Genomic DNA, 22,506 nt, shown 5'->3' on the forward strand with positions numbered 1-22,506 from the left:
ACAAGGAAAGCACAAGATAAGTGTTATTGTACTAAAAAAGGAAGGGATCAAATAATGATTGGACATAGCACAAGGAAACAGGAGTCTACTTGGAAGCAATGCCATTGGGCATATCTGATGTAATTTGAGTATAATGATAAATAATGATATAGTAATTGATTGTAACCTATTGAATAAAATAAGAATCCATGAGTCCAGAGAGAGAGAGAGAGAAGGGAAAGCCCTTACTTACAAAAGAATGTGAATTAATAAATAAAGAATGAGGAAGTTAGGAAAATATCAAAGGATGCTAGAGCTAAGGGGTAAAAGCTTAATAAGGAACAAAATATTTATATAGTATCAAACTGTCTTCCCACAAATTACTTATTAATTACAAAGGAAAAATTAACTTTACAGTGAAGACACTTAGTGGATACTACATTAAAATATTTTTCAGTCTTCTATATATCTTTTTTTTTTTTAAAGGAAAGGTTTTTTTTTGTTTGTTTTTTTAATTTTTTTTTATTTTGGCATATTATGGGGGTACAGATTTTAAGGTTTCAATAAATGCCCATTTCCCCCCTCCCCCCAAAAGTCTGAGTCTCCATCATGACCATCCCCCAGATGGTGCACATCTCACTCATTATGTATGTATATACCCGCCCCCCGCCCCCCTCCCCCCTCCCCAATACCCTATTACTGTAGCACCTATGTGTCCACTTAGGTGCTACTCAGTTAATACCAGTTTGCTGGAGAATATATCTGGTGCTTGTTTTTCCATTCTTGGGATACTTCACTTAGTAGTATGGGTTCCAGCTCTAACCAGGAAAATATGAGATGTGCTATATCACCATTGTTTCTTAGAGCTGAATAGTACTCCATGGTATACATATACCACATTTTATTAATCCATTCTTGGATTGATGGGCACTTGGGCTGTTTCCACAGCCTTGCAATTATGAATTGTGCTGCTATAAACATTCGAGTGCAGGTGTCTTTTTTGTAGAGTGTCACTGGATCATTTGGGTAGATGCCCAGCAATGGGATTGCTGGATCAAATGGTAGATTCACTTGTATCGCTTTAAGGTATCTCCATATTGCTTTCCACAGAGGTTGAACTAGTTTGCAGTCCCACCAGCAGTGTAGGAGTGTTCCTCTCTCTCCGCAACCACGCCAGCATTTATTGTTTGGAGATTTTTTGATAAAGGCCATTCTCACTGGGGTTAAGTGATATCTCATTGTGGTTTTGATTTGCATTTCCCTGATGATTAGAGATGTTGAGCATTTCTTCATATGTTTGTTGGCCATTCTTCTGTCTTCTTTAGAAAAATTTCTGTTCAAGTCCTTTGCCCACTTTTTAATGGGGTTATTTGATTTTTTCTTCCTAATTTTCGTGAGTTCTAAGTATATTCTAGTTATCAGTCCCTTATCGGATGCATAGGATGCAAAAATTTTCTCCCATTCTGTAGGTTGTCTGTTTACTTTCATGACTATTTCTTTGGCTGAATATTTTTTTAAAAATACTGGCAAGGATAACCTGAGGAAAACAAAAACAAAGTCAATGCATCTAGGTGCCTGAAATGAATTAACAAACTTGATTTCAAGTTGTAAAAACTAAGGAAAAAAAGAGAAACATATGCAGTACATAGATTATCTTTTTGTGTCTTATCTTTCTGGTATCTTTTTTCTCCCATAACTACATTAATTTTATCATAATATCTAAACAACAAGTATGTCACCGATAGAATATATTCTGTGTTAATTAGAAAGTGTAGAAATAATGTGGAAAGCTTGAGGGTCCAATTTGTACTCAGTATTAGAATTTTCCAATAACAAAATGCTCTGCCTTATCTAGAAAGCCCCAGCAAAAACAAGACAAAAACAAAAAGAAAATGTTCTGCAGAGTGACCTTTCCAAAATAAGATGTACTTAAATAACTCCACAGCTGAAAGCCATTCAGTGATGCTCCATCACCCACATAATAAAGTCCAAACTCCCTTACACAAAATAAAGACAATTGATTACCATCTGGTCTATTCTAATTTTCTACCCTCATAATTTTCCACACTACGCTGCCAAAAATTATTCCTACTGCAAGTACACCAGGCTTCTTTCTGTTCTTGGAGTAGGCCATGTTTTCATCATCTAGGGACAATGGATAGATTGCCAAACCTCAATCTGCCAAACCTTTGCATAACTCTTATTAATCCCTCTATTCTATCTCATATTTCAATTTCTCAGGAAAGCACTTCTTTATCTGCCAAGCTGGAATACTATTCCCAAAATACATTATACTTACATTGGTGTATTTCTTGTGAAGTCATGTTTTATAGTAATTAACTCTATGGACTTTGAATTAGGCTGCCTTGATTTGAAACTTACATTTGTCATTTATTTTTTTATTTTTTATTTCCACATATTATGGGGATACCAATGTTTAGGTTACATATATTGCCCTTGCCCTACCCAAGTCAGAGCTTCATGCATGTCCATCCCCCAGACGGTGCACATTGCACCCATTAAGTGTGTATATACTCATCCTCTCCTCCCCCTCCCATCTGCCCAACACCTGATGAATGTTATTACTATACATGCACTTAAGTGTTGATCAGTTAAAACCAATTTGATGATGAGTACATGTGGTGCTTGTTTTTCCATTCTTGGGGTACTTCACTAGTAGAATGGGTTCCAGCTCTATCCAGGATAACACAAGAGGTGCTAGATTACCATTGTTTTTGTGGCTGAGTAGAACTCGGTGGTATACATATACCACATTATTAATCCATTCATGTATTGATGGGCACTTGGATTGTTTCCACATCTTTGCAATTGTGAATTGTACTGCTATAAACATTCTAGGGCAGATGTCTTTTTTATAGAATGTCTTTTGTTTCTTTGGGTAGATGCCCAGTTCTAAGTGAAGTATCACAAGAATGGAAAAACAGGCACCATATGTACTCAGCATCAAATTGGTATTAACTGACTTAACTGACCAACACTTAAGTGCACATATAGTAGTAACATTCATCGGGTGTCGGGCAGGTGGGAGCGGGGGAAAGGGGATGGGTATATTCACACCTTATGGGCGCAGTGTGTACCGCCTGGGGGTGGACACGCTTGAAGCTCTGACTCAGGTGGGGCAAAGGCAATATATGTAACCTAAACATTGGTACCCCCATAATATGCTGAAAGAAAATTTTTTTTATTTCAACATATTATGGGGGTACAAATTTTAAAGTTACATATAATGCCCTTGCCCCCCTCGCCCCTCAAGTCAGAGCTTCAAGCGTGACCATCCCCCAGACGGTGCACATCTCACTCATTATGTTTGTATATACCCAGCCCCTCCTCCCCCCTCCCACCTGCCCAATACCCGATAAATGTAATTCCTATGTGTCCACTTAGGTGCTGATCAGTTAATACCAATTTGCTGGTGAGTATATGAGGTGCTTATTTTTCCGTTCTTGGGATACTTCACTTAGTAGTATGGGTTCCAGCTCTATCCAAGAAAATACAAGATGTGCTATGTCACCATTGTTTCTTAGAGCTGAATAGTACTCCATGGTATACATATACCACATTTTATTAATCCACTCATGTATTGATGGGCGCCTGGGTTGTTTCCACAGCTTTGCAATTGTGAGTTGTGCTGCTATAAACATTCAAGTGCAGGTGTCTTTATTGTAGATTGTCCTTTGTTCTTTTGGGTAGATGCCCAGTAATGGGATTGCTGGATCAAATGGTAGATCTACTTGTATTGCTTTAAGGTATCTCCATATTGTTTTCCACAGAGGTTGAACTAGTTTGCAGTCCCACCAGCAGTGTAGGAGTGTTCCTATCTCTCTGCATCCACGCCAACATTTATTGTTTTGGGATATATGTATATATTCTTAGATATATCTATGAATAAATGTTCTAATCAAAAAATAAAAGTAAGAAACTTTAAATTCTATATGTATTAACAAATAAATCAAATGTTTTGGAAATGTGAATTGATTATTCTAAATTTCCTTAAGTTGTATTTATTTTGCTTAGTTAATAAAATGGCAAGGGACAGTAGAAATAACATAAGAAATAACTCTTATGTCAAAATAGTCTAGTGTGAATGAAAACCTTATACCTCATTGTAAATAAATAAATACAAATTTTCATTTATATTGCAGTTTATTACTACTTGAGACTCTAATAAACTGCTAAATCTATGCATCCTTAAATACTCCCAATCTGTGACTAATCCAACTATAACAGGTCCCTGTGTAGCCATCAAAATGTATCCATCAAAAAAAAATAGATTTGAATAGACAGTTGACACAAATGACTGTGCTTATGAACTTTTCCTTATTTTAATTATTTTATCAACAAATCATTTTTTACAATAAATTTGCCTGGAGATGATTTTAGCTGAGAAGTCCCAGAAAGAAGACCCATCCTTAGAGTGTCAACGGAAAACTATTCCTTTCCTGCTTGGGGAACTAGTCAAATGCCCCTTTGGCCACTTTCTCTCTTTCAAGTCCCAATAGATTCCAAAGATTTAGATTTCATGATTATAGGCTATTGCATCAACCCACACATTCTAAAAACTACACCTAGGAGATCTCCAGTGGTCCTTAATAACAGTCTATGTTATTAAAAGTTCTTTCCTACTAAATCTGACTTCATGTTGTGACTGTAGAACATAAAAGCTGTTGTCCCAACCATCTTCTGGGACAAGGGCAGAGAATCACCCGAATGTGTAGCTGAGACATGGTATTAGAAACAGGGAAAACTAAAGAATATTTTAGATCCCGCCCTATGGCTGTCTAACTTTATAGTGCAACATTCAGTAAAACATTTTATCATCAGTAGGATTTTATAAACTCAATCGTGATACAAGATTTAGAAAGCAACCTTCTCCAGTTCATCTTCCTTTTTAGTAGATGCATCTAAATAAAAGTCCTGCAGCCAGGTTGGAGAGAAGATTGCTTTACTGGACCAGATGTACAGGTAAGCTGTATTTGGGCATAAGAAGGACTTTGAGACTGAATTTCTGGCTAAAGACTTAATTATTATAGTAAAGATTCTGATGTTCCTCTTGACTAGGCTTTGAACTTGCTGGAAATGGCCAGGACCAGGAAACTGGCTGACCCATCATAATGAGTTTTGTGAATGGCCCAAGGTCAGACTTAGGGTTCAGGCTAAAGCTGGACATTGTGTGTAAACATTCAGTGTTCAAGCAAATAGAGCATTGCTGTAATCCAGACCCGAAGACTCATGAGATACATACTTTAGAGACATGAACACATTCTGGCCATAAGGAAGAAATTTGGGATATGAAGACTGAGGACAGTGTCTCAGGATGAAAGCCAGAAAGTTAATTTAACTATCTGTACAAGAGAGAAATATAAAGGAATGAATGTCCTATTCTTGTTTTTAAACAGCCTGCTGTGAGTTATGATCAAAGAAAAGTTAGTGCAAGGGAACTTCTTCCTGCAGTGTAGGGATTACTAGCAGCAGATGTTTTTAATAGAAGCTAGGTTCTCAGAGTCGAACTTCACAGGATGAATTCCTGAACTTCTTTCCTATATTATCTGAGAGAGTGGTCCAAAATACGTAGTACTGAGCAGAGTCTTCTGTCCTGGCTACTGCTATAGTCTATATACTCATTCAAGTATTTTTGTGTCATGAAATCCTTTCAAGTCTTCCTCTTGGTTACTCATCCAGAGATTCCAGCCTTTTCTGGGATACACATACATCCTAGTAATGCTATTGAAGATCCCCCTAGTTGGCTACATGAGTCCCAACCAATTTCTTTCCCACTTGTCATTTCTGAAGTCTGGTAGCAATACCTATTAATAGGAATTACATGCCCTCCTTTCTGAGTAATGGCACCCACAATAATTGCAAAGTGATTTACCCTTTTAAGAGACAGTCTGCACTCCAAAATAATTCCCAATTTTTCTTTCAGCTGAAGTCATGAGCAGGAATGGGTTTCTACTGGTAGAGATTTCAATGTGATTTTCTTACACCTTTCTTAATAAAGGCACATAAAGTAATAATAACAACAGCATTAGCAGCAACAACTTTGCTCTTTGACAGTGCTTCACTCTATAGAAGAATTTATCTGAGTTTTGCTTAGACTTACAATCTCAAGAAATAATTATAATAATAAATATTTAATGAATAGTTAGGAGTAAGTGGTTTTGAAGCACTTTATATATAATCTTATAATTAATCCTTAAAACTCTACATGGTACTATTATCTGCATTTTATATACTAGGAAATTGAGGTACAGAGTCTTACGTATTTTGTTTCAGTCATATAGGTAATCAGTGGTACAGCTGGAATATATGAACCTAGTCTGATGCAGAAGTCCATGTTAGCCATTGGTCTATGTTGCTCAATTATACTGTAAGCATTAGCTTTTCAGAACCATCCATATTTTACCAAACATCCCTTGACTTCTCTAAGTTCTGAGAAGCATATTTTGAGCATATTATGCATGACAGCTAATTGTCCCATTGACACTCATTTTTCCTAGGGCAGTGATATGCTTTCTAAAAATATTTGTTCAAATTTCCCTAATGTAATATCATTTCTGACCCCTATGTAAATTAAAATTTGAGATCCCTTTATATTAATTACACTGTTATAATTTCTTATTTTTATATCCATTTTTTCTATGGACCATTCAAAGAGCAAAGAGCACATCTCAATCATTTTTATGTTTCATATGACTGACACAAAACCTAGGCCATAGTAGGAGCCAAAAATGGTTATTGAGTAATAGTGATATAATAAGACAATAAATACATTGAGAAAATTGCTTGGGGAATAGTAGAACCTTGGCTGTCACGAGTTTTATATGATTTCTAGGAAACAGCCTTTGTAAATGGCTTTGGGGAACCACAGCACCATCACTGAGTTCCTCCTCCTCGGGCTGTCTGCTGACCCCCACGTCCAGGCTCTGCTCTTTGTGCTGTTTCTGGGGATTTACCTCCTGACCATAGTGGGGAACCTGATGCTACTGCTGGTAATCAGGGTTGATTCTCATCTTCACACACCCATGTACTTCTTCCTGAGTCACCTCTCTTTTGTCGACCTCTGCTTCTCTTCAGTCACTGTCCCCAAGATGCTGGAGAACCTCCTTTCCCAGAGGAAAACCATTTCAGTACAGGGCTGCCTAGCTCAGGTCTTCTTTGTGTTTGTCACTGCAGGGACAGAAGCCTGCCTTCTCTCTGTGATGGCCTATGACCGCTACGCTGCCATCTGCCACCCATTGCTTTATGGACAGATCATGAGTAAACAGCTGTATATGCACTTTGTGTGGGGTTCATGGGGACTAGGCTTTCTGGACGCACTCATCAACATCCTCTTAGCTGCGAACTTGGTCTTCTGTGAGGCCCAAATCATCCACCACTACAGCTGTGAGATGCCATCTCTCCTCCATCTGTCGTGCTCTGATATCTCTAGGAACCTCATTGCCTTGCTCTGCTCTACTCTCCTGCATGGGCTGGGAACCTTCCTTTTGGTCTTCTTATCCTATACCCGCATTATCTCTACCATCTTGAGCATCAGCTCTACCTCAAGCAGAAGCAAGGCCTTCTCCACCTGTTCCTCCCACCTCACTGCAGTGATACTTTACTATGGCTCAGGTTTGCTCCGCCATCTCCTCCCAAACTCAGGCTCCCCCATAGAGTTGATCTTCTCTGTGCAGTATACTGTAGTCACTCCCATGCTGAATCCACTCATATACAGCCTGAAAAACAAGGAAGTGAAGGTAGCTCTGAAAAGGACTTTGGAAAAATATTTGCAACATATCAGATATTAAATTAAAAACATAAGATTGTGGAAAATTGGGATAAAGCTGCATACAAGACATTGGATAAGTTTACAGTAATAAGGAGTATTTCTGACTTCCTGCAATGTCTGATACTACAAGCTAAATTAGAAGTGCATGACAGAATGGCACCAAGTTATGATAGGGAGGATAATTCACTTTAATCCCTCTTGGAGATAAAGCAAATTATTAAATGATCACCTTAATCTAGAAAGTTTTGTTATAAACATATTAATTCATTTTTCTCATTCTAAAATATTTGCCTTACGCTTTGCATTTAGTAAAATCATTAGTGTCATGAATCCATGATTATTTTTTATTTACTTTGGGAAATACACTAAAAGCCATGCCTTTAATAAGAATGCAGTGTCATCTGTGAGAGAGAAAAGTCATGGATAAGAGTTCATAGGGAGAAAGAAAGAATTCCAACTGAGTGGCCATGGAAGACAGGCATAAAGAGCTAAAACAAATTGCAGAGAGAGAATCAACATACTGAGGAAGAACTTTAACTCAGATAAAATTTCTAAGAACCGAGTCAGCTGAGACTCCAGCAGGTTTGCAGTCGTGGCTTGTTCTCCCCGAGGGGCTGAAAGAGGGGAGGATTAGCCATGTCGTCCTTGATCCAAAGCGAGATCAGCACCGCCAAAGCCCCAGGGGCCATTGGCCCCTACAGTCGAGCTGTATTAGTCGACAGGACCGTTGACATTTCAGGACAGATAGGCATGGACCCATCAAGTGGACAGCTTGTGCCAGGAGGGGTAAAAGAAACAGCTAAACAAGCTCTTAAAAACATGGGTGAAATTCTGAAAGCTGCAGGCTGTGACTTCACTAATGTGGTAAAAACAACTGTTTTGCTGGCTGACATAAATGACTTCAATACTGTCAATGACATCTACAAACAGTATTTCAAGAGTAATTATCCTGCAAGAGCTGCTTACCAGGTTGCCGCTTTGCAGAGCGGCAAAGGAGGCAGAATTGAAATGAAGCAGTAGCTGTCCGAGGACCTTTCACAACACCATTGCTGTAAGTGGGCCCAGTGTTTAGTCTGGAATTTTTATAGTTGATATAATACCCTCTTAATTTTTATTTAGAAGCATAAGCTTGACTAAAATATCTGAAATTATCATGGAAATAGGATATAATAGGGGTAGTTGAACATGAATGAAGATTAGATAATGCATCCAGTTGCTGGTGTGTAAATTACACTTAATGTATACCCATATGACTGAATATAGGAAAGAGATACTTATTACATAGTTACTCAAATAAAGGGTAGGCAAGATGAGTTATTGTTTCTGAGAAATAATCAAAAGCACACCTAATCGAACTAATGATGTGAAATATTTAGTTCTCATGTCAGATCTATGATTCTTTTAGTTGAGTAAAATTAAAGTATTTAAATATGAATGGTAGAGGTCTAGGAGAAGGAAGTGGACCAACATTTTATATAATTAATATTTTTCTAATGGAAATAAAATAGACATGCATATTTTAAAAAAAAATTTCTAAGAACTTTGCTATACGTGCAGCCTGGGGGGCCAGATCTCCAGTGTGAGAGGGTGCAGGGAGGTTGTGTGGTTCTAGAAACCTCATTTCTCACATGGTCTTCATCCACTCTACAGGCGATTTATATTTTATCCAAATTAGCTGATCTCACCAGTGTGTCTTTTCATTGTAGAAGGTAGGCTCTGTACCCTAGACAAGTAATTTTGTTTTGCTCACATCACAAGTAAATCCTGAAATCACCTTTGTCTCTCATCTTTCAGCTGTTAAACAGCTGGTCACTGACCCTCTTTAAGGGTAAGTGGTTTGCTGGTTATAAGGCCATTACATCATTCATATAATAATCCATTTTTACCTATAAAACACAGATTTTTTTCTCACTGTGCTTCTGCTTTCTTTCTTTCTTTCTTTCTTTCTTTTTTTTTTTTTTTTGAGACAGAGTCTTGCTCTGTTGTCAGGCTAGAGTGCCGTAGCATCAGCCTAGCTCAGCAACTTCAAACTCCTAGGCTCAAGTAATCCTTCTGCCTCAGCCTCCTGAGTAGCTGGGAATACTACAGGCATGCTCCACCATGCCCTGCTAATTATATATATATATATATATATATATATATATATATTTTTTTTTTTTTAGTTGTCCAGATAATTTCTTTCTATTTTTAGTAGAGATGGGAGTCTCACTCTTGCTCAGGCTGGTTTTGAACTCCTGATCTTGAGTGATCCTCCCACCTCGGTCTCCCAGAGTGCTAGGATTACAGGCTTTCTTTAAGCTTACAGCTTTCTTTAAGCTATATTTAACAATTGTCTAATTCACTGTAGTTATCTGAAAAGGGGCAAATACTAAGTACAAATTATTGAATTTATTTAATATTGACTTGTACTTTTCTAAAGCTATCACAAACCTCTCACAAACCTTTGTTCTAATTGTGATTTATAAAGGCTTTCATCCTCATCTGGCCATTGACATCTCACAAATGGACTCTTCTCTCAGTTGGTACTCCAGAAAACTCTAAGCACATTATCATCCTCCACACAAGGCCTGCTTTGCTTTCTTTGACTTACAGTAGGGCCCCAGCTAAACTCCCAAGGTCAAGCTTCTAGTGGTGAAGGGGAATGCAAAGAACTGAACACTAAGAGTAAGTTGCTTATAATCAGCACACAGATGTCACAGGATCAGGATGACAGTGATTGAGAGAAAGATATCAAGAGTCTCAGTCAAATTCCTTTTAAGTAAAGAACATGGCATCATAACTGCATGAAGACATTCCTACAGTTCTAGAGGCTCAGCAGTGTTCTCGCCATTGGAAAGAAATTGAACTTTAATGCCCACAATGTTGCCCCACTGCTTACTACACTGCCTTTCCAATGAAAAGATCCCATATAGACCTTAGGAAAGCTCTTCTTAACATTCTCTCAAGGGTTTTTATGCTCTTGTGGCCTCCAGAAATTTGAGGAGATCCTGGCTAGACATTGATCTCTCCAAGAGGTATAAGAAACTGGTGACAATTCTAGCATACACCTGAGTGCTTGTTATTGAGAGATTGGATTTATACAGAATTTCTCGGCATCACTTTCGTGGGTACACTATCTCTTGGCAGGCCTGAGGATTCTCCCTCTGAGGCAGGTGACAAAAGGGGCAATAATACATCAGGGACTAAGTCATGCAAAGTAATAATTCATGCTGAATTTTTCAATATTACCCTGGGTATATTATGTCCTCTGCTTTTTTACTATTAAAACCTTTGCAAACTAATATCACAAAAAAATACAATAAACAATTATATTATAGAAATAATAAGTACTCTAAGATTTGTACATATATATATATATATATATATATATAATAAAGATTTCAAACAAAGTGACTCATGAAGGTTGAGAGTTTTTAAAAATTGTGTTAAGATCTAAACTAGAAAATGCATACAAACAGAAAGATATAGTTGTAAAGGTATACTTGTCAGTCAAAATTGAATGCAAATGAAAAAAACAGACAAAGAATCTAGCACAGTGGCCAAGCATGTAGTAAGTGTTCAGCAAATATTTGCTTGCTGAATGAACATCACTTTAAAATTTTGAAGTCTACAGTCCACAATGATGTCTACAAGCCACAAAGAAGATATAGCAACTGTGAACTTTAACTGCTCAAATCACATAGCATAGCATGAAACACTTCAGAAAATAACAAGGGAAATGAACAAATTAACAAAAACTTTGAAGGACTTTTACTTATCTTTTATAGTTCCTAACACATTAAATAGACAAAACAAAAGTAATGGCAAGGAAAAACAGGATAACATAACTAATGATAATGTTCTAATAACAACATATCTAACTATATAACCTGCAAAGAAATTTCCATGGAACAGGCTGGGTATGGTGGCTCATGCCTGTAATCCTAGCACTCTGGGAGGCCAGGGAGGGAGGATCATTTGAGCTCAGGAGTTCCAGACCAGCCTGAGCAAGAGTGAGACCCCATCTCTACTAAAAAAAAAAATAGAAAGAAATTAGCTGGACAACTCAAAACATACATATTAAAAAATTATACAGACATGGTGGCACATGCCTGTAGACCCAGCTACTTGGGAGGCTGAGGCAGAAGGATTGCTTGAGCCCAGGAGTTTGAGGTTGTTGTGAGCTAGGCTGATGCCACGGCACTCTAGCTCAGTCAGGAGAGTGAGACTCTGTCTCAAAAAAAAATTTTTTTATGAAACATTTATAAAAACTGATAAAATAAAAAAACCTCATAGAATTCCAAAAAGTAGAAGTGCAACAAATCAAATTCTGTCTTATAATGTGATAAAATAACAAATATGTACCAGATATACGTGGAATAAACAGAAACCAAAGAAACACAATCATTTGAATATTTTTAAATACTCCAATAAAAATATCAAAGTAAAACTCAAAACTGAAAATTAAAACTAGAAATAAAAATAATGAAATACTAAGTATCAAAACATATCTAGTATGACTGAAACTGAAAAACATAAGATGCATAATTATAATTACTCATATTACTGAATAGAAAATGAAAAAAATAAAATAACAATAAGTAAATGATTCCAACTGACAAGGCCAGCAAAATTAACTTTAAAAATCTGGGAGAGGGGCCGGGCGCGGTGGCTCATGCCTATAATCCTAGCTCTCTGGGAGGCCGAGGCGGGCGGATTGCTCAAGGTCAGGAGTTCAAAACCAGCCTGAGCAAGAGCGAGACCCCGTCTCTACTATAAATAGAAAGAAATTAATTGGCCAACTGATATATATATAAAAAAAAAAAAAATTAGCCGGGCATGGTGGCGCATGCCTGTAGTCCCAGCTACTTGGGAGGCTGAGGCAGGAGGATTGCTCGAGCCCAGGAGTTTGAGGTTGCTGTGAGCTAGGCTGACACCACGGCACTCACTCTAGCCTGGGCAACAAAGCGAGACTCTGTCTCAAAAAAAAAAAAAAAAAAAAATCTGGGAGAGGCCGGGCGTGGTGGCTCACGCCTGTAATCCTAGCACTCTGGGAGGCCAAGGCAGGCAGATTGCTCAAGGTCAAGAGTTCAAAACCAGCCTGAGCAAGAGTGAGACCCCATCTCTACTATAAATAGAAAGAAATTAATTGCCCAACTAATATATATAGAAAAAATTAGCTGGGCATGGTGGCGCATGCCTGTAGTCCCAGCTACTCGGGAGGCTGAGGCAGGAGGATTGCTTGAGCCCAGGAGTTTGAGGTTGCTGTGAGCTAGGCTGACCCCACAGCACTCTAGCCTGGGCAACAGAGCAAGACTCTGTCTCAAAAAAAAAAAAAAAAAAAAATCTGGGAGATTGCCTTGAATTGCTCTTGATAAAAAAAAGAAAAAAAAAAATCTGGGAGAAATCTGAGAGTAACATCAGCAAGATGGTAGAATAGGACTTTCCAGCACTTGTCCCCTCACAGAAACATCAATTTATATCCATGTATAAAAATACCTTCAAAGAGCTAAGAAAGCCAGGTAGAGATTATAGCACCTGGATGTAACACAGAAATAAGAAAAGCCTCATTGAAGAGTGTAGGAAGGACAGTTTTATATTACCCAATTCTCCCCTCTCCCAACCCTAGTCAGCACAGCACGAAGAGAGATACCCTTCTCATGTGAAAAAGAGAGAAATGAGCACTGGGCTTTGTCTCAGACCCCACCACTGGACCCACACAAGTAAAATCCAGCACTGGCTGGCCCCACGCTCCAAGCCAGTCCCCCTTGGAGTTAGGGTCCAGTTCTGCTTCAGCAGATCCAGGGTATAGACCCACTCAAGAATACCTTGGTACCAAGCAGTCCCCACAGACTGAGTCTACAGAACCACCCCTTGAAGACTCAGGCTCCAGGCCCAACCCTGTGGACCAGGGACCCAAGTCCACACCCACAGATTCAAGCTCCAAGACAGCCCCAACACAAGGTCAGTCCTGGTGGACTCAGGCTCAAGGCCCATCCCAGTGGACCCAGGCACCAGGCCCATCCCAGAACCTATCCAGCCTCTGCAGACTCAAGCTCAATGCCACCCCAGTGCCAGTTCAGCTCCCATGAACCCAGGATTCAAGTCAATCTCTACAGATACAGGCACCAGGCCACCAGATCCAATCAACACGTACACCCAAATGGATCCAGGCTCCAGGCCCAACCTCACAGACTCAAGTGCCAGGTGTGCACACCTAATGGCCCATACACCAGGACAGCCTGCCTCAGTACTCCAAAAGCAAGCCCGCCTGCTGAACATGCCAGACAGCCTACCCAGGATCTCTGGACAGGCTGACTGATGAAGGACTTTGCCAAACAGACAAAGCCACTATTCAAAGATAATAATCAGTCTCTACTTCTTCAAATGTGCAGACACTAATGCATAGCCACAAGAATCAAGAACAAACAAGGAAACATCACTATTCCAAAGGAACAAATGAAGCACAAATACCTTACTCTAAAGAAATGGAGAATTATGGCCTGTCTGACACAGAATTTAAAATAATTATCGTAAATAAATTCAGTGAGCTACAAGAAAATAGAGATAGACAACTAAACAAAATTAGGTAATCGATATAAGAATAAACTTAAAGGGGCCGGGCATGATGGCGCATGCCTATAGTCCCAGCTACTCTGGAGGCTGAGGCAGTAGGATCACTTGAGCCCAGCAGATTGAGGTTGCTGTGAACTAGGCCATGGCACTCACTCTAGCCTGGGCAACAAAGTGAGACTCTGTCTCAAAGAAAAAAAAAGAAGAAACTTAAAGGTTCAAGAAACAGACAAAAACCATGAAAAAGAACCAAACAAAAATGCTGGAGCTGAAGAACACAATGACCTCACTAAAAAATGCCATAGTGAGCTTCAATAGCAGACTCAATCAAGTATAAAAAGAAACAGTGACCTTAAATACAGATCATTAGAAATTACTCAGACTGAAGAACAAACAGAAAAAACAATTAACTAGAATGAAGAAAGCCTATAGGAATTATGAAACACCATTAAGTAAATGATTAAGTGAACTTACATGGGTGTCTTAGAAGGAGCAGAGAAGGAGATAGGGATAGAAAGTTTATTTAAAGAAATAATGACATTAAATTACAGAGATAAGGTAAAGAGAAAAAAAATTAAAAATAAAAACAGAAAGAAAGAATGACAGAAAACTTCCCAAATCTGGGGAAAGATATAAATACCCAGGTACAGGAGTTCAAAAGTCTTCAAATACATTCAATCCAAATAAAACTACACCAAACATAGTAAAACTGTCAAAAATCAAAAACAGGCCAGGCGTGGTGGCTCATGCCTGTAGCACTCTGGGAAGCCAAGGCAGGCAGAACGTTTGAGTGTTTGAGACCAGCCTGAGCAAGAGTGAGACCCCGTCTGTACCAAAAAATAGAAAGAAATTATCTAGATAACTAATATAAATATATTATATTATATATATTAGCCAGACACGGTGGCACATCCCTGTAGTCCCAGCTACTTGGGAGGCTGAGGCAGGAGGATCACTTGAGCCCAGGAGTTTGAGGTTGCTGTGAGCTAAGCTGATGCCACAGCACTCTAGCCCGGGTGACAGAGTGAGACTCTGTCTCAAAAAAAAAAAAAAAATCAATAACAAAGAGAGTATCCTGAAAACAGCAAAAGAAAAGAAGCATATCACATACAAGGGAACTTCAAAATAGATATGATGCAATGTCTCAAGGGAAACATTACAGGCTAGGAGAGAATGAGATGATATATTCAAAGTGGTAAAAGAAACATAAACTTCCAACCAAGAACACTTTACCTGACAAAGTTGTTCTTCAGAAATGAAAAAGAGATAAAGACTTTGAGAGACAAATAAATGCTGAGGAAGTTTATCACCATTAGACCTGCCTTACAAGAAAGGCAAAAGAGAGTTCTTCAATCTGAAATAAAAGGATGCTAATTAGCAAAGTGAAAAGATATGGAACCAGAGAAGATCCCATATAGCCAAAGCAATCTTTTTTTTTTTTTTTTTTTTTTTTTTGAGACAGAGTCTCACTTTGTTGTCCAGGCTAGAGTGAGTGCCGTGGCGTCAGCCTAGCTCACAGCAACCTCAAACTCCTGGGCTCGAGCGATCCTTCTGCCTCAGCCTCCCGAGTAGCTGGGACTACAGGCATGAGCCACCATGCCCGGCTAATTATTTTTTATATATATATCAGTTGGCCAATTAATTTCTTTCTATTTATAGTAGAGACGGGGTCTCGCTCTTGCTCAGGCTGGTTTTGAACTCCTGACCTTGAGCAATCCGCCCGCCTCGGCCTCCCAAGAGCTAGGATTACAGGCGTGAGCCACAGCGCCCGGCCTAGCCAAAGCAATCTTAAGCAAAAAGAACAAATTGGGAGGTATCAATTTACCAGACTTCAAGCTATACTATGAGGCTATCATAAACCAAAACAGAATGGTAGTGGCACAAGAACAAAGAAATAGACCAATGGAACAGGACTGAGAACCCAGATATAAAACCATCCTCATATTGTGATCTGATCTTTGACAAAGCATACAAGAACATACACTGGAGAAAAGAATCTCTATTCAATAAATTGTGGTAGGAAAATTGGATAGCCACATGTGGAAGACTGAAACAGGATATACACCTCTCACCACTCACAATGGATAGCAGAGTTAAACCTAAGACATGAAACTATAAGAATTCTAGAAGAAAATGTTGGAAAAACTCTTATAGACATTGGCCTAGACAAAGAATTTATGAAGATGACCCCTAAAGGAATCACAGCAACAACAAAAATAAGTAAATAGGATCTGATCAAATTTAAAAACTTCTGCACATCCAAAGAAATTATCCCCAGAGTGAATAGACAACTTACAGAATGGGAGAATATATTTGCATGGCATACATCTGGTAAAAGGCTGATAACTAGAATCTATGTAGAACTCCACTGAGCTCCATCACATATGATGGTTAGCAGGCCCATGCACATGGTCTATGAACTCCCATTACTGTTCACTCAGTTAATCCCAAGGGTCTTCCCAGGGAGTTGAGTGGTCCAGAGAAAGAAGGATGACCTCCTACAGCACTCTGGCATCTGGCAAGGGATAGCTGAGGATAGGAGAAGTCACCTCCTCTTGCAGGTGGAATATACCAGAAGGCCCAGAGATTCATCCTTATGGAGGCCTCAGTAGCCATAGAAAGTTTGTGAGGTGCTGTTTCCATGATCCAAAGCATAATGGGAAGCAGGGTATGAAGGGCCACAGGCTCAGAGTCTGTGAGAGCCTGTATTTCCAAGAGATCTAAGTAGGTAGTCCGTCATTTGTTGTCTTAATGGTGTATAACACAAGGCCAGGAGGAACAATACCTTGTATCAGAAGCCCTGGGGCAACTAATGGCCAGCATAAGTGGTCCAGAGACTCCAGGAGCCATCACATCCATCATCTTGAATATGGAGAATTCAAGAAAACAATGTATAAAAATAAATAGAAATATCAATAAAAAGATAGAAAATCCACTTTTCCTCTCCCCTCAGTACCTTAACAATCCCTAATCTTTCTATTTTTGTGGATTTGCCTGTTCTGAACATTTCATATTAGTAGAATCATACTTTATGTGAATTTGTGACTGACTTCTTTCATTTAACATAAAGTTTTTAAAGCTCATTCATATTTAAAAAGAGAGAGAGAGAGGGAAAACCACAAAGCAAGTAGGACTACATAAAACTAAAAAGCTTCTGCACAGCAAAGAAAACAATCATCAAAATGAAAAGGCAACCTTTAGAATGGGAAAAAATATTTGCAAACCATATATTCAGTAAGGGGTTAATATCCAAAATATATAAGAAACTTGTATATCTCAATACCAAAAACAGAAATAACCTGACTTTAAAATGGGCAAAGAATGTGAATAGACATTTTTCCAAAGAAGATACACAAATGGCCAGCAAATATATAAAAAGATTCTCAACATCTCTAATCATTAGGGAATGCAAATCAAAACTACAATGAGATATTATATCATACTTGTTAGGATGGCTATTATCAAAAAAAAAAAAAAAAAAAGATAATAGTGTTGGTAAGGATGTGGAGGAAAGGAGACCCTGTATACTGTTGGTGGGAATGTAAATTCATACTGCCATTATAGAAAACAGTATGGAGGTTACTAAAAAAAACTAGAACTACTATATGATTGAGGAATTTCACTTTGGGGTATATATTCAAAGGGAATGAAATCAGTATCTCAAAGACATATCTTCACTCTCATGTTTATTGCAGAATTATTTATAACAGCCAAGATATAGAAGCAACCTCAACATTCATTAACAGATGAATGAATAAAGAAAATGTGATATATAATATATGTAATAATAATAATATAATATTTATTATAATTACATATATATATATATATATATATATATATATATATAGCCTAGTAATCCCCAAGGCAGGTTTGGAAAACCCCAGGCCACATTGTATCATACTGCTAAGTGACACATAGTGTAGGTCTTGCAAGATGCTTGAGTGTTTGAGTGGGCCTTGTGATGACCGTTAATCTTATAGCCACAACACGTCTCTTATGGTATACTAAACCCACAAAGGGTCTTATGACCAGGACAAGAGGAAGTTGAATTAGTGACTGCTCCATGGACAGTCTTGCTAGGAACTGGATGAGGATAATCTATACCATGATAGATTACCAAGAGGGAGAGGGCCACACTGGAGGCCCATAGGTGATGAACTCCATTTGGCACAGAAAACCAGCATAGGACCAAGGCAGTCCACCACTGAGAAGATGCCCCTGGTCACCAACATTACAGTTACTTTAGGGTCAGGCCCCAGAGCATATTACATTGTCCCTTGCTAAGAGATAAGAAAGAGAAAATCTTGAATGTGAATAGCTATTAAACCTTAAATGACTGAGAAACAATTGAATTTTTCACTGATTTCACAATTATGTGACTGGATTAAATTTCTGCATCAGGCATAAATGGAAGCTTGAAAGATAAATTAATACATGTTGAGTATCCCTAATCCAAAAATCAAAAATCCTCCAAACTTGAAAATTTTTTGAGCACCAACATGACATTCAAAGGAAATGCTCATTGGCACATTTTAGATTTTGGATTTTCAGATTACAGATGATCAACTGGTAAGTATAATGCAAATGTTCCCAAAATAAAAAAAAAAAAAATCCAAAATCCAAAACACTACTGGTCCCAATCATTTCAGGTAAGGTATACTTATCCTGTAGCAGTTGTATAAAATAAAGTTATATTTTGCATACCTGAGTCTGTGGCTTAAAAGATTAAAATATACCACCCATTCAGAAAATGCAAGTTATTGTTAACATTACCTGAATTCTCTGAGCCATCTGTTTCTATGAATAGGAGACAGAAATGAGGAACCACCTAGTGTCCCTAAAGATTTTCAGACAGAGTTAAAAGGTTATCATTTTGTTGTTTGAATTCCACAATCATCAAGCTATAGATTATGAAATGCAAAAAGTGTTATGATGCAGTACTGCCAAGATCTGGCCTGGTCACGTACACAAGCTGTAGAGGTGCTCAGGTAGTGACTAAGCCTATCTTGTATAATAGAATTCACCACAATCATTGAATGGAGGTGAAGAAGGCCTTGCTCTTACTCTTAGCTAAGCTGATTACCCATCTGTGAATCCTGATCTGAGAGTGAAGCATGTCCTGGCATGGCCCTGCAAAGAGAGGACAACTAGAACTCATGCCAGGCCTCTCTGGATATTTGCTGTGAGGCCATTGGCTGTACCATTTATCCTTACTTGATGCTATTGCTATGTTGTACCCATTTCCTGCAGTAACCATAGATTTGTTAGCATTGTTGTTTGGGGTCCTGTGAGTGTCCTTTAGCAATTGAACTCTGCTTAATTGCTGCCATTAGTTCAGTTGGTTTCAGAAATGGAATGTCAAGTCTGTCATCCACCAACTCGTTTGTACTAAAGCTATCATGAAGGCATTATTTAGACAGAAAAAAGGTGGTTCTGATAAAGGGAATGAAAATGAATCATGATGCCAAGTGGTTCTTAAGTCACCCTTAGTTTGAAATAGCACATGCTTTGAAATCAGTTGCTGATAATGAAACTTCTCAGTGGAATCTGAAAATGACAAAACCCAAACCTCAGAAACTAGCAAAATGGATTAACAGGAAACTTCAAACTGGTGGCAGATCCACTTAAAACTCAGTTCCATGGTTGCTGCATTGAACATTAATAAAAAATGAAGCAAGCTCAGAATTGCCTTCAGTCGGGCATCACCCTCTCTGGCCAGGAGATGGCGCCCCAACCAAAGGAACCTGGGCAAACAGCCTAATAAATTGGCTATACCTAGGAGACCAATTACTACTAAAAAAGGTGATTCAAGTGGAGCAAGCAGACTGACAATGGAGGGCAAGAAACCATGAAAGTGGGGGATTGCTGAGTGAAAGAACTAAGACATTGTATAGATTGTTAAAATAGATTGTAGCTCCCTAGTGAGGCCTTGTTGAAATGGCTCCTGAGAATTTTAGATAAAGGGGCAGTGTCCTTGTCCTTGAACACTGCTGAATGGAGGAGACCATTTGCTAGCTCCCGATGGCATTTTTGGGCTTCCCTGGCTCTTTGATTGGTTGCTACCTTTGTGGGGAGGTTCATAGGGCAGCCCCTAGTTTACCAGACTGGATCAAGGGAGGAATGTGTTGTACATACCCAGATGTGTATGAGCTCCTGCTTCACACAGCTTACTGGTTTCTAATCCAGAGAGAAAGCACATGCTGCAGGGGGAAGACTATAGGAGCTTCCCCCAGATCCCTCTGGACCCCTTGCTGTGAGGCAGCCATTGGCTGTGATATATATCCTTACTTCAATGCTGTGGCTACATTATATCCTTTTCCTGCAAAGCATAGATTTGTAAGCAATGTCATTTTGGGTCCTTTGAATCTTCTTTATCAACTGTCCAACTGTCACCATTAGAACAAAAAAAACCTCTTGCCGTCAGGAAGTTTGCAGTATGGTGGGAGCTGAATAGCAAGTGTGGGGTCAGCAAGGAGGCCCAGCATGGCTGGCAGGAGGGTTTCTCATGAGGCATAGGGAGAAATGGTTGGTTGGTCATTCAGACTGCAATGAACAAGGATTATTTTGCTCTAAACCCATAATGAAAGAGATTACTGGAGGTTTTAATTTAAGATGGGGGAAATTAAAAGATATCTAGGTTTGGGTACATTTTATCTGGAAGAAGAATAAACAACTACTCAAGGACTTTATGAAGTTTCTTAAGAACTTGGAAGTGAACGTGTTAACAGAAAGAACCCAAACTCTGTAAGGTCATTTAAAGACTTTTATTCTGAGCTAGGTTTGAAGACCATGGCCCAGAGCCACGTCCAAGAAACCTTGAGCAAGTGATCTCACTATGGTTGGGCTACAGTTTGGTTTTATACATTTCAGGGAGACAGGAATTACACATAAAGTCATAAATCAATACACAGAAGACATACATCGGTTTGGCCTGAAAAGGCAGGACATCTAGAAATGGGGGCTTACAAGTCATGGGTAGGTTTAAGGATTCTTTAGTTGACAATTGGCTAAAAGATTTAAGCTTTGTCTAAAAGACCGGGAGCCAGTGGAAAGGAATGCTTGAGTTAAGATCCTTATCTGAGCACTCTAAGAGGTCAAGATAAGGATCCACTAAGGATGTTTGAGTTTTTGTCCTGTATAGCCTTGTGCCTGTTAATGAATTACAAAGAATATCTCCAAGAAGGGAGGGAGTATGATGAGGCATGTCTGATCTTCCTTCTCATGGCCAAAAACTCAGTTTTAGGGTATTTCTGGGGTCCCCTTGGCCAAGAGAGGGTCCATTCAGTCAGCTGGGGGAGGTTAAAATTTTATTTTAGTTCACAAAAGTAACAGATTTCTCTCTCTGAACATTAAACAATAAGATTAACGCAATGGATGAGGCTAATGATATGCAAAATCAGCTGAGGATGCAGTGTGATTGACCATTAACATATCTAATGTGTCATTATATCTAAAAATGTACAAAGAGTTGGCAGCTTGAACATGTCCTACCATACCCTCTAATCCCAAGTCTGAACTTCCTGGCTTTCCTGAATGAGCTGCAGCTAGAGCCATCAGGAGGCCAAGAGTGGTAAAGCCCCAGGTCCCATGTCCTGTCATGAGGCATGTGTGCAGGTTTTCTCTCCAGGGGCTGAAAATGTATGTTCCTAGGAACATTAACACTCAGGTGATGGACACACAGGTGAAAGGTTTGTTGACAAAATACCATCAAATCTGCAAAAGGAAAAAGAGAGATAAATAACCTGCAGACTGTGGAGATGCAGTCTCTGGGTGTAAAACAAAAGCATGCTCCTACTCCAGAGAATAAAGAAGAGGTCTGGCTTAAATAGAGAAAGTTCCCACCAGCCCTCAATCTCATCTATATGTATAAATGAAGGATTTAAATTTGTTCAGTCTTAATTGGTTGAAAATAACTGAGTCCCAAATGGGGCGTTTTTCAGCCCAAAACCAGAGGTCTCCTATGAGGTCTCCTTTGAGGTCTCCTTTGAGACCTCTGGTGGGAGGAGTATTCCAGCCATGGTGTTATAGGACAGGGTCTCATTGAAACCAGGAGAAGGGATTCAAAACCTTAGCCTGGGAAAACTGGTAAATATGAAAAGGCAAAGGTTCTAGAATAGTCAAAACAATTCTGAGAAAAAAAGGAAAAAATGAGAGTATTCACATGTAAAAAGAAAATAAAAGAC

General features: G+C 38.8%; 1 protein-coding gene and 1 pseudogene across 1 annotated transcript; both read left to right on the forward strand.

The window, feature by feature from the left end:
- The first annotated feature begins 6,848 nt into the window (after positions 1-6,848).
- Positions 6,849-7,787, forward strand: OR8S1 (olfactory receptor family 8 subfamily S member 1). Its single transcript, XM_012764673.2, has one exon. The coding sequence runs from the start codon at positions 6,849-6,851 to the stop codon at positions 7,785-7,787; it is 939 nt and encodes a 312-aa protein (XP_012620127.2).
- A 617-nt stretch (positions 7,788-8,404) lies between these two features.
- LOC105871511 (2-iminobutanoate/2-iminopropanoate deaminase pseudogene) lies at positions 8,405-8,788 on the forward strand (annotated as a pseudogene).
- The last annotated feature ends 13,718 nt before the right edge of the window (positions 8,789-22,506 follow it).

Source organism: Microcebus murinus, chromosome 10, assembly GCF_040939455.1.
Source record: "Microcebus murinus isolate Inina chromosome 10, M.murinus_Inina_mat1.0, whole genome shotgun sequence".
Classification (NCBI taxonomy): Eukaryota; Metazoa; Chordata; class Mammalia; order Primates; family Cheirogaleidae; genus Microcebus; species Microcebus murinus.